Raw genomic sequence first — 13,771 nt, forward strand, 5'->3', positions numbered from 1 at the left:
TCAGCATATGCCAACTCCTTTTGTCCATAGTTTATTATTATTATTATTATTATTATTTTCTTTGAAGATGAGAAATTTTATCAGACAAAGCTGAAGCAAAAGGAAGAAAAACAAAACAGGAAAAAAGGAAACTACAAAGGAAAGAAATAATACAGCGAGGACCCAAGACCGGGAGAAAACTTCAAATTTTTTGAAGGATAATGAGACTTATTGAAAAGCTGCCAACTCCTTTTGTCCATACTTGGAAAACTCGACTCAACTCGATGTTCAGCTGGGTCGAGCTGACTCGAAGACTCAACCAAACTCAAGTCCATATTTAATTAAATATAAATTGAAAAAATTAGGAGTGTTAATAGATATTTGAAAAGAAGATAGATCTGTTTTAAGTTACAAACTCAAAAAGTAAACACATTACCAATGCTTCACCAATTAAGGTCGTTGCTTCCTCTTGATGATGTTGGGGGTTCAAATTTCCCTCCCAACATTATTATTTTTAATGTAAAATCCCATGACCTATGTGAGTGACTCAGTTCGAGTCACGCTGATTCGTGTCAAGTTGACTAAGCCATCGAATCGACTCGATGAGTCTCTTTGAGTCCAGGCGAGTCAGGCCCATTACCGAGTTTCCCAGAGATGTACACAGTTAAGGTCGTTGCTTCCTTTTGACGACGTTAGGGGCTTGAATCTCCCTTCCAACATTATTATTGTTAATATAAAATCCCACAACTCAAGTGAGTGACTCTGTCCAAGTCACACCAAGTCATGTTGAGTTGACTCAACGAGTCCTCTGCAAGTCCGGGCAAGTCAAGCCCAATATCAAGTTTCCCAACGACTCAGCTCGATATCTTGCCCAGTTGAGTTGACTCAGCCAGGTTTTGGGTCATGTCAGTGAGTTTTAGAACTATGCTTTTATCAACTGTACTTCTGCAAACCCCACAAAGATGCCTTCAGCAGCATTACTTTAATCAAAATGATCTGGTCTAATCACTTGCACAAAATTTTCAGTGTGAATGACCAGAACAACCATTTGATCTGCTCAGATGGTTGTTCCATGTGGGGATGGGCACTCGCTTGGTAGGCCATGCACTATAGTATCTGTTCCAGTTGTTGAACCCATTGTCTGACAAGATAGCTGGTTTTTTTTTTTTGAAGTTACTACTGAACTGAAAATGTGTAATTTAAACCCCTTAAGTGAGCTTTGGTTGCACCAATTATCATGAAATTCATTATATTGCATGATTAATCAGGCCAATTTGGTTCAACCAAACACAACCTTGACTTGGTCCAATGTATGTTCTGGCTGCCCCAACAGTGGGCCAGCCTTTACTGTAATTGTAGGACACTGACAAGAAGAAAAATGCTCATTTTCTTGCACATGTATTTGACAAAGAACATAGGATTAAGATGTGTCATTATATCTTTGTCTTCTTTTGCTGACCTCTATTGAAGTATCCTTGTCTTTGAAAGTGAAAGACCAAACATATGCATCTCTTCTCTACTCCTTTTCAGTATCTTCCTCACCTCCCAAAGTCGAAGAGAAGCAGTATCTTCCTGAGATGGATTGGTGGGTTCTTGGTCTTTTGTTGGGTTTGGTGGCTTTGGGTACTGTTGATGGATACCCAAATGAGGATCTTGTTTTGAGGTTGCCAGGGCAGCCAAAGGTGGATTTCCGGCAATTTGCTGGGTATGTGGATGTGAACAAAAAATCGGGGAGGAGCCTCTTTTACTACTTTGCAGAAGCAGATGGGGATGCGGAGAACAAGCCCCTCACTCTCTGGTTGAACGGAGGTTAGTTTTTTGCTCCTATTCGAATCACACCCGTGTGGATTATTATTATTATTTTTTTTTAAAAGAACATGGCAGGAACAAATGGCCATATGGATTTAATGGCAATTCTCTGCATAGATTTTTATTTTTTATTCTTTGTACCGTAGATTTGTGTAAAATCAGAGAATTTGGAATAATTGGGATGATTTTTTTTTTTCTCCCCGTTTTCTATTAATTTATAATGAAGGAAAATATACAGATTTGAAAAATGATATAAGCTAATATGGTACAAGTCTTATGGTGGTCCACATGGCCATACATGTATACGCTAATACTCCCCCTCAAGTTGGAGTATGAATTTCAGGCATGCCCAGCTTGGAGACTGTCAAAAAGACAAGGTCAGTAATTCTTTAGTGAAAATGTCAGCAAGCTGCTCATTCAATGACTAATAAGGAGTACAAATAACACCACTGGATAACTTTTCTCACACAAAATGACAGTTGACCACCCACCAGGGGTTTGGGTGAATGGCTAGTGTCGTTGGTTAACTCCCCACGGATGCAAGTTTGAATCCCCTTCGTGGTTTGCGGGTAATTGCATCCATTGCAGGGAGTAGTCTTGCCTTAAAAGGGGCGGGGACATCCTGTCATCATTAAAAAGAAAGAAAAGAAAGAAAGAAAAATGCCATTCGACCTCATTGTGTTTGGTGTTCATGAAACGTGGAATTGGATGTAATATAAATGACCGCTTGATTCTTGCAAAATAAAGGAACAAGAGACAGTCAATGCCGAGTTCACAAAGAAATGAACGAAGCTAGATAATCTCACTGGTATAATTATATAAAATTAGAGAATTTGGAATAATTTGGGACGATTCTTTTCTCCACATTTTTCATTAATTTATAATTTTAAAAAAAATGTACAAATATGAAATGATACAAACTAATATGGTATAGGTTTTATGATGGTCCACAAGACCATACATGCATACACTAACACTTTGGAACACATTAGTGAACTTCCTTCGCTATATCTGTTAATCGTCGACCATGATTTTTTCATGGTGTATGATCAAATTCTCACAAGTTGCTGATTGCTTTGCACTAAGAATGCAAATTTCAAGTCACCTTCATCTCATGTTTCTTTGCTGTGTTTCAACCTGCATGAAAATAGACTCACAAGAGTTTCAACACAAGGTCATGGGTTCGAGTACCCATTGTGGTGAAAATCCACTGGTGTGAGTGCGTGCGTTGAAAAAAAAAAAGAAAAAAGAGAGGTTAGCATGTTTCCAATCTTCTTTCTAGTATATCACAAATATGACTGTTGGAGCCGCACATGAATTTGCATCAATCAAACCCTTCACTGCTCAGGCCCAGGTTGTTCTTCAATTGGCGGGGGTGCGTTTACAGAACTGGGCCCATTTTTTCCTAGAGGTGACGGTCGCAGCCTTCGAAGAAATCCAAGATCATGGAATAAAGGTCTTATTTTCTCCAACTGGTTATTTAAATACATGAAGAACTCTTCTAGTATATCCTACTTCTGTTATCTTTATTTCTTTCATGAATGAGGACATAAACCATATTCAATCTAGCATTTGCTCAACCCAGTAAACTATACATATGGGCCCTTTAGTGATCCAATTTGTTCGTATGTTCAGCCCGATGGTGGGTGATCCCGAATGTCTTTCCTTCATTGGATGATCCTAACCATCTGAACAAGCCCCCTTTAGTATTTAAGCGATTAGATGCCTAGGATTTTCTGATAGGGGACCTGTTAGGCATGGACCATCCCTTGGGGCAACCAGAACAATGCCTTTGGTTACCTGTTACCTACAGTTAGGGCCCATCTTTACCATAGTTGCAGAACGAAAAAGACGCTGCTTTTTGGCAGATGTTGTATAGTACTGATTATCAATGGCTTCTTGCATTTGATGTAAATTAGATTATCCATTCCACTCAAACCGTTTTATAACTCTTTTGGCTTTGCCTTTGTATTTTATGTAGTATCAAATCTCCTTTTTGTGGAATCTCCTGCTGGAGTAGGCTGGTCTTACTCAAATACATCCTCAGATTATACGTGTGGAGATTCATCTACTGGTATGTGGAGAACAAGCATGCAAGTTTTATTTTTGTTTGATTTAGATGAGTGGTGAAGTACTAGGATTAGCAATTTCAGCACTGAAAGGTATCAAAGTTATCTCTAGATCTTCATGTTCTTTACGAAAATTTCAACATGTATTGGTAGTTTGGTAGTTCTCCATTCATGGTTTAAAACTATCTTGTTATAGAAAAATCTTGTATCTTGATCTGACCATGTGCCCATCTTTTGTGTTTGCTAGCAAATGACATGCTTGAATTCTTGATGGGATGGTATGAGAAGTTTCACGAGTTCAAATCCCGAGACTTGTTTCTAACTGGAGAAAGCTATGCAGGTCTGAGTGAAAGTAGCAACATGTTGGATTCATTTTTTTCTTATTGGTAAAATTAAAAAAATAATCAGTAGTTTGATTTGTACTTGTTTCCACACCCCCTTCTGTCTGCTGACATTGATTAACATGTTGATGGACTAGACCAAGTTGTGTTTTCCGCCATTTTGTAAGTTTTGGAAACTCATCCACAATAGACATGGCATACATATACATAGATCTAGACTGCCCAAAATTGCATTGGACCCATTTTAGATGGAGCATATCCAAAAAATTGCTCTGACTGGACAATCATAACCACTTGATTTTGGCTATTGAACTTGGACCTCTGACCACTTTCCTCAAAAGCATAACAAACTGGTTGGTAGGACTGTCTAACCAGTGTGATTTTCAGGATATGCCCTATACACAGCTCACCCATCATTTTGGACACTCTAGATCGATGTTTATTCTTGCTGTCTTTTCAGTGGATGTATCGCCACAATTTACAAAATGGCGAAAACGCATATGGTAGTCTAGCCCCGTATTCATAGGGCACTACATACCACAACTGGCAATTGTTCTGCTGAACCACAATAAGCATTCAATGGGTTTCAAGTTCAAGATCAAAGGAGTAGCTGTAAGAAACTTACTACTCTTCTAAAATTATCTTTTTTGACATGGGTCTTTCAGTTATGTATAGAAATTATTCAAATGAATGGGTCACACATCTTTTACTTAGTTTCTCATTTTTTATACTGATCTCTCTTCCTGCATCTGTTTAAAATTAAATAGATCGGAAATCCACTTCTCAATCCCAAGATAGATTTCCAGGAAAGATACAGGTTCTTTTGGTCGAATGGGATGATATCTGATGAACTCAGTCTCTCCATCATGAGTCATTGCGATTTTGATCATCTTGTCTTCAGTGATCCTTACAACGTGACGATTGAGTGCTATGAAGCGATTGCTGATGTGGATCAGATGGTTAGCCATTATGTAAACCGATACAATGTAATCCTTGATATCTGTTACCCATCGATCGTGGAGCAAGAGTTTCGGTTGCGGAAATTCGTACGTTTCTCATTTCATTCAAAAATATTACTCTGTCATTCTAGCATCTTATCTCAATTCCTATTCTAAAGGCTGCATTTGGATGCACATGTGAATTAAATTGCAAAAATTCAGTTTAATCACGAGTAGATGACAAAAGTTGATGATTCCCAGTGTTCAGAATGAAGGAGTCACCTACCAAGTGAGGTGATTGCAGTTTAGAGCCCATACCCTCAATGTGAATACTAAGGAAATTGCAAGTTGGTTTTCCCCAATTTATTGGCTAGTGATTGCAATGCAGTTTGGTAGTGCATCCAAACACACCCTAGCAGTGGATGTGGTTTATATAGCATTAAACCAAACACACCCTAGTTGTAGATGTGGTTCATATGGCAATAAACCATATTTGTTCTATCAAAAACTTGCAGGCTACTAAGATGAGCATTGGGGTGGATGTGTGCATGACTCGAGAAAGAGATTTCTATTTCAACCTTCCGGAAGTTCAGCACGCTCTTCATGCAAACCGGACTAATTTACTGTATAAATGGGTGCACTGCACTGAGTAAGTATTCTTAACCTACCTAAATGTCCTGCAGCATTCTGATCTGTATGTGATCCCCTAGTTCAGTGATCTGGGCTGTTGGCCCGATGAGCTCTCCATGGACATTCCAGATTGGAAGATTCAAGCTATTCAATGTCTGGCCTCTTTTCCTGTACATGTGGAACTTTGCTGCAGTTTGTTCTTAATCACCCTTTTTAGGTCTTAGAACATTTCTACTGGGGAGAATTTTGGGGAATGGTTTTAAGACTCAGCAACTCAGACTGGCTCATTTGATCCTAAGTTGAGTCGTAGCGGACAAGTTAGGGGTGTTTTGGCTGAGTCAGACCAAGTCAGTCCCCTCTCTCTCAAAATGTAAGGAAAAATTATTTTAGAAAAATAAATAAATAAATAACCCTACCAAGGGTAATTTTAAAATTAAGTGTCTGACCTACAAAAGCAAAAAATATCAATTCTCAAACATTAAATGTGTATCTGACTGATTTTTTATAAAATATTTTAATTAAATCAATAAATCTAGTGAGGGCTCCTAAATAATCTGTAGAGACTTCAATAACCTAGATCTAGAGTTTGGAAGAGAAAACGGGCGGAATATGAAAAAAGATCACAAAAAAGTGAACGGAATTCGAGTTAGACTGAGGTTGACTGGACCTGACCAGCCCGAGTCTCCTGTGATACGTCCAAGTTGGGCCTAGTCAATACCCCAATTCAGTGAACAGTGGTCCTGAACTGGACCAATCGAATTGTCAAGTCACACTAATGGGGACATCATGCGCACACGCACGCACCTCCCTACGCACATACGCAAGGAGGAGGGCCCCACCATCGATCTGGATCGATGATGATGTCCAAAGAGGGCCTTCTAGTTAGATGACTACATTTTGGTCCCTTGGAGTGGACCCAATCGTCATGTGAATCTCACCATGGGTTCTCATGATCGTAGCCCACTATTTTAAACGATCTAGTACTTTGAGTTTTCGTTATTTTTGTTATTGAGAACATCATGGACGGTTTAGATTGCTTTGATTAGTTGTTATTTGTGGTTACTCGTCTCCAAGTAATGGGTTACGCACATGGTGCGAGTTTTGGAGTATAGGATTTTTATTATAAATAGGAACCCCTTATAGTCTTTTTTCTCATTAAAGATTGAATAAAATGTCTGCGTTTTCCTACTCCTCTCTGAGTTGTGAAAATTCAGTTGGGTGCGAAACCCTCCCTTCTTCGAAGGGCTAACTTCCGTAATGTGAAGCTACACCCATCTCGAAATGCCCTCATCTCCTACCATCCATAATTATCATCTCCCACAGCCATCCTCTCTCCAAATCCATCCCTTTTTGCAACTAATCCTTCCTCTATAGCAGATTTCTGGAATCTGGCCCTGCAGGAGGGCTGAAACTTCGGTAGAGCATCACGCACGAACCGTTCATCGGATCGGGCCGAAACTTGGGGGGTTTGTAGCCCAGCCCTGGCCGACCAGCCCCAAGAGGGGGTTTTTGGGTTCGTGGCCCTCACACATGTGCGGGCAGCCATCAGCGCACATGCGTCAGGCCTGGCCTACTGTCCACACGCGTGGGTTGGCTTCAGGTTCACTCTCTTCTTTTTTTCACTCCCCTTTTACCTGATTTCCCTAACCCTTACCCTAGATTGTCCTAAATCTCCAATTTATATGCCCTTTTCTTCAACCCTAGGGTTCCCCAAATTGAAACCTGTGAATCCCTTGAATCGGGAAAATATTTTTGTACATGTATGGATGAATTTACTCTCCTTTGAGCATTGTTTGGTCTATAACTTTAATTGATTCAGCCCTAGCATGAGTAGGCTTAGACCCACATAGATTCCCCTTGTTGAATGCTTGACTTTATGCGGGATGTGGAATTTTGTGTGATTGTCTCTGAACTTGTATGATCTAAAGCCTAGAATCTTGCATAGCATATTCAAATTTTCATGTCCTGCATCAACACCCAACTCAGACGACTCTTAGAACCATGGGTAAGATGCATCAGATTAAGGGGTCGTCTGGCACAGTGGATTGGAGGGGATTGGAGGGGGTTTCAAATCCCCTTGGTTGTTTGGCAGCATAAAGTAACTGGGGGTTTCAAATCCAGGGGGTTTGCAATCCACGGTGAGAGCTTGGATTACACCTAAAATCATTTCAATAGTTACAAGTGTAACATGTGTGTCACTATACACTATCATTCTATTGGGCACATGGCTCACTAATGATGATCATCACCATCCAAACATTGTTCATATTAATCAACGATTAAAAATCGTTGGTTAGTCACTCAGACATGATCTTGTGCTTGCGGTCCATCCGAGACTTGGAATTTCATCATTTTCAGGCAAAGCATATATTTCAGCGGGCTTATCACAACCATAGTGTCAAAAATTATATATCTCACTAATTAGGGATATTAAAGTTGATTTAGTAATTAAATTCAAACCCCTGTAAATATACCATGCATAGGTATTTTTGAATTAAAGTTGATTCACACTCCAGGGTGCCAAACACACTGGGAGGATTGCCAATCCAGGGGGTTTCCAATCCTGGGGGTTCCAAATCCACGCTCCCAAACAGGCCCTAATGGTTTACAGAGTGGGGTGCTGCAGGACAGGAAATTCACCATGTGATTCCTCTTCCAACCCTTTCGGCCTTGTGCTTCTAAATCATACTAACTGATTGCTTTGTTTCTTGGTTAAGTTTATTGAATTATAATCAAACAGATGGTGACGCCATCATGGTTCCCTTCCTCAAGAGGATAATTCAACATGGGATACCTGTTTGGATATACAGGTGATCATTTGCTTTATAGAATAAAAAGAGTTTCTGATCATTATTCGAATAGGCCCCATAATCGGTAGTTGTTGTAACTGCAGCGGGGACCAAGATTCTGTCATACCCGTCACTGGCTCTCGAAGAATCATCCGCGAACTAGCTCATGATCTGAACTTCAAAATAACAGTACCATATGGTGTTTGGTTCCACAAAGGGCAGGTATGCTACTTTTACTTTCTTCTTTCCTACAATATCTATAAAATTGTGTTGCCTTATTAATGAAAGAGCTCATTACTTGAACTAATGATCAAATGCAAGTTGGCTTGATGACCATTTGATCTTGATCCAATGGTTGTCAGATGTGGTGTGGCCTACCGCAAGTTAGGTTGGCAGGACATGGATCCGTGCTTGATCATTGCTCCATTATCTCTTTCCTTTTTCTTTTTTCTTTTTCTTTTTTTTCTGAACTTCATTTGTATTAGTCCATCCTCTGTCTTCACTTCTAATTTTGTTAATGAAAAGGTGGGCGGATGGGCAACTGAGTATGGGAATTTGCTGACCTTCGCAACTGTCAGAGGTGCGGGTCATATGGTACCATATGCACAGCCAGGAAGAGCATTGCTTCTGTTCAAGTCGTTTATATCCGGTAAGAGATTGCCAAACACAACCCATCCTTCCATATATTGAAAGATGGAAAGGCCTTGGTTCATCTTCAGAGTTACACGACAGTGGCGGTTTAGCATTTTGTATTTCAGATGCGAAGTAGTAACATATTTCTTGTTTGGCCAATCATCGTTGCACCCGTCTGGTGGCGGAATGGTTGGAGTATTGTCAAAATTTAAATAAATAAAAAACATTTTTCTTCTTCCCTGGAGAAATTTCAAAATGTTGTTACATTCCAATCCACTTAAATGTTGTCTTGATTTCATCTTTCCTCTTAATTTTTGGAAATCACTTGTGTTAATTACACGCAAGGAAATGAGAAGAGCATCTTCCAGCAACCAGGAGGGAAATGGAAATGTTCTGGAAAATTTACAAAGACAAACACCAAAAATGCTATTTGGGGAATTGGTGTTTCTCAATTCACATCATCCGAACATGCCCTAGATATAATAATTTTTTGATTTTATTAAATTTTAAATAACAAAGTGTTGGCCTGGAATTCGACCACGTGACACAAGTCTAAGATTTGTGGGCATGCCAGAACCTATTGGGTCATACTGATCGTATTGACCATATGATTGGCCATCGGTTATCGTTCCTCAATTAATTTGAGAAATGATAATATGTTTTTATCAACTAAGCCTTGATTAAGGCTTCTCCACTCTTCAAATGCATGCCTTAACTGGAAGGAGGGTATTTCAGGTCGACTGTCAAAAAGTAGTATTCTCTCTACAAAACAACATAAAAATTCCGCAAATCTGACCATGTAGTCGGTTTGTATTCTCCATTGTTCTAAGAGAGCGATCATGTTTTTTAGATGGTCAATAATGTTTTCCAGTAAATGATTGTTGGAGGAGGATTCAAACTCATGTATTGCAGGTGCTTGAGGATGATTGACTTCTAAGGGCACATCCTTCTACACAAGCCTTCCTTGATTTCTTGGCTTCTTCTTGAGTTTAGATATTTTAACCATATTTTTGAACGGTTGAACTTCTGATTGCACACGCGTCCGACTGGCATGCCAAAAGAGTAGTGCCTACTAATTCAATCAAACAATGCCACACGTGTGAGCAAGGGCTTGGATTGGTTTTTCGTATGTGGGTAAGATATACATGTGTGCTAGAGTCTATTCGACTCAAAGGTTTTGATTGAATTGTTGGTTGCGCCCACGTCGGGATGGACAAATTGAAGACTGGACTGAAATCTAGTTATCCTTTCAACCACCAGTTTGCGCTCCATTCAGGTGATTTGTAAAAGGATAGGGGTTAGCCCATCTGAATGAGTTCTATTTGTCCTTGGGACAATAAATGTGAGTTTATATATTAAGTAATTTTTCTTTTAGCGTAATTCGCTACCATAGGTCAACAATAAAAATAATGGAGAAAATCGATAAAAGTTGAAAGTATTCTTCTATTAATGATTTTTGCACTCATGATCGACTTGTGGAGAGACTTGGTGATTAGACTAGATTTCACTTAAATATATCAATCGCCATGTGTGTGTACATTGATAAAATTCGTATCAGGAAGGTGCCAAACGCAAAATTTGAATTCACGTGGAATCCATTTACATTGTGCCGAACACAAACGAGCATTCAAATTGACACGGAATCCATGGTGCCAAAGGACCTTTATGTGCATGTGAAATTTTTGATTTAAAACCACCTCTATAAGTGACCTGCAGTTTGTAACTTATTTATACCTGAAATTTTCTATATAAACGCCACCCATGAGTTACCCCCCCCCCCCCCCCCGATCCATAGCTCAAGTGGTAGACTGAGTGAAAGATATCTCGTTTCAACACTGAGGTCATGGTATCGATTCCCTAGTGGGGGTGGCTAACAGTGAAGTGTGAACTGACAGTGGGGTGTACTAACAAGCTAACAAAAAAAAAAAGGAAAAAAAGTGAACCCCTTGCAACTAAAATCTCACTACCCAAAGACTCCTTAAACATGATCGATCAAATTGGGTTAGGCCTGGGCTCAATGAATTTTAAGCTAGTTGGATCATGGTACAAGGTAATGGGTCAAGCTTGCCGACCTAGACTCAGATTGAGTACTAACAGCACCTATGTTATCCACGCTGTCTATCCATATTTAGAAATCATTTTTGGGCATGAGCCCAAGTGGGCCACACCATACTAAACAATGGGGACTGAACGCCCACCGCTGAACCTTCTTGGGGGCCACATAAGTTTTTGAATCAAGCTGATATTTATGTTTTCCATCCTGTAATGCGCGACCTTATAAATAAGTTGTATGACAAATAAACATTTATGTGGGTGTTAGGAAGGTTCCAAGGGTAGGCATCATTGTCCCCATTGATTGTTATGTTGTGGTGCACTTGTGCTTTGGATCTACTTTTTTTTTTTTTTTTTTTGGGGGCGGGTTCATTCCTTTAAAATGGTCCCACAAAATGAGTAGATACATGGATAAAACACATATATCATGGTGGAGATCGGCTTAGGTGGGCTGGACCTCACTTGATGGTGCAGCACAGATAAAACACATATATCATGGTGCACTTGTGCTTTAGGTTTGCCTATATTTGGGTTCATTCCTTAAAATGATCTTCCAAAATGAATTGACAGCATGAATAAAACAAATATATCATGGTAGAGAGCAGCTTAGGTGGTCCGGGCCTCACTTAAGACGGTGCAACCTTTACCACAGGCCCACCTTGATATATATATCAGCTTGATCCAAAACTTTTAATGGCCGCGGTAAGTTCTTAATGGTCAATCACCACTGTTTACTGTGGCATAGTCTACCTAAATTTGAATCTACTTCATTTTTGTGCTCATGCCCTAAGATGATACGAAAAAACCGATGGACGGCATGGATATTGAATACATGCATCAAGGTGGGCCCACGGCAAGTGCCGCACCTAATCCGCTGCCGACGTAGTGCAATCCCAGACCCCTGAACCGGCGCTGCCCTCGCGCCTCTTTCTTTCTCTAGAGAGAGAGAGAGTGTGTGTGTGTCAGAAGTTCCGGAGAAATGGAAATCGGTGCAATGAGGAGTTTGAATGTGAAGACGGTATTTCCAGTTTCCAGTCCATCGGACTTGCACACTCCATTTGCCGCTGCACATGCCCTCCCCGCTTTCCCATTTTGCCCTCGGCGGTTTGCATATTCCCCAAAGAACCCCTATATTACACACGCAAAGAAGCGGAATTCGCAACTTGAGCCAGTTCTGAAAGGAACTGCCACTGAAGAAGAAGACGTAGAAGAAGAAGTTAATGAGTTCGCAAATGGGAATCTCTCTCTCTCTCTCTCTCTCTCTCTCTCTCTCTCTCTCTCTCTCTCTCTCTCTGTGCTGTAGTTATAGCTCTTTGCAAGCAGTGTTCGAGTTATCGGTATCGCTACAAGTTTTGCTGGCCGGAGATAAAGATATAATATCATTATCGCCGATAACCGAAAATGCAGGGAAAAAGGGGGAAACATGGAGAAAATGGTGGAAATTTTCAGTGAAACTTCAGGACATGCCTAAATGCACATATTTACATATTCATGAATGAAAAATTTGTAAAAAGAATGCATTAAATTAGAAGTTTCTATTTAATGGGGGCCAAAAAGCATGCGTTGTCATAAGAAATCTCTCAAATAGTAACCAAAATGAGTTTATATAATACAAATGTAAGCTTACAACAATTAAGACATGCAAAAGTAAATGAATTGAAAAAAATACACATTTCTGGCCATGTTTCATCCCCACATAGAGTGACGAGGTGGCTCGTAATCATTGTCCGGATCCCGTGGCAGTTGAGAGTAGTACTACTGCCCAACATATTGGCGGTACTGTTCCCAGGTCATCCTCTGCTCGTACCAATTGAAGAACTCTCTTATGTACCTCTGATAGTCATCCTCCCCAAACTGTACGAATACGCCTAGACGTGGGAATTGCGTGACATACATTGACGGCATTTCCTGAGTAGGGTACTGAGGAAACAGATCAAGTCCAACCCCGACTCCTTGATAGTATTGCTGCCAGTCATATGGGTACCCCGAATATCCTCCTGTCATAGGGTCATGACTCGAAGAACTATCTTCCGGCTGCCTGTACCCATGGGTAGATGAGTAATAAACTCGGTAAGACCGAAGTCGAATCCACAGGGACTGATACCTGTACGTTATCTGAAACCAAGTAGAACTAGAACTAGACTAAGATGTGATTTAAACCAAATAGAATTTAAGAAATAATTGTGGAATAATTATCTAAGACTTTAAGGAATTCAGAGAAAGGGAACTAGGGATTCAGAGGATCCACTTGTAGAGATCAGGGAGATCGTATGCCAGGATCACAAATTATGGAAATTTACTGAACTGCCATTGATATAGGTTTCAAGAGATGAAAGGTGTATGAATTAGAATGGATTCCATCACCAAACCATGCCCAGGAGACAAAGCAAACAACAGTAATTAATCTAATTATCAATCAATCAACATGCCATGAAGATCAGGAAGGGTCTGTCATCCTACCATGCCCATGGGACAATGATGAACAACAGGGGTTCCTGACTTCATCAACATAAAAAGAAAAGGAATATTCA

At 40.0% G+C, this 13,771-nt stretch overlaps 1 protein-coding gene across 3 annotated transcripts; it reads left to right on the forward strand.

Annotated features, from left to right (window-relative positions):
• Positions 1 to 1,434: 1,434 nt before the first annotated feature.
• LOC131242588 (serine carboxypeptidase-like 42) lies at positions 1,435 to 9,486 on the forward strand. Of its 3 annotated transcripts, XM_058241328.1 has the most exons (11): positions 1,436 to 1,788; positions 3,137 to 3,244; positions 3,770 to 3,862; positions 4,105 to 4,197; positions 4,725 to 4,810; positions 4,966 to 5,007; positions 5,098 to 5,244; positions 5,652 to 5,785; positions 8,484 to 8,576; positions 8,660 to 8,777; positions 9,081 to 9,486. In XM_058241328.1, exons 1-11 carry the CDS (start codon positions 1,557 to 1,559, stop codon positions 9,243 to 9,245), a joined length of 1,311 nt encoding a protein of 436 aa, XP_058097311.1. In that variant the 5' UTR covers positions 1,436 to 1,556; the 3' UTR covers positions 9,246 to 9,486. The 3 variants fall into 3 exon arrangements, with proteins under 3 accessions (XP_058097312.1, XP_058097311.1, XP_058097310.1); XM_058241327.1 differs by having other exon boundaries at positions 1,437 to 1,788; positions 4,966 to 5,244; XM_058241329.1 differs by lacking the exons at positions 4,966 to 5,007; positions 5,098 to 5,244 and having other exon boundaries at positions 1,435 to 1,788.
• Positions 9,487 to 13,771: the final 4,285 nt, after the last annotated feature.

Source organism: Magnolia sinica, chromosome 4 (assembly GCF_029962835.1).
Source record: "Magnolia sinica isolate HGM2019 chromosome 4, MsV1, whole genome shotgun sequence".
Taxonomy (NCBI): domain Eukaryota; kingdom Viridiplantae; phylum Streptophyta; class Magnoliopsida; order Magnoliales; family Magnoliaceae; genus Magnolia; species Magnolia sinica.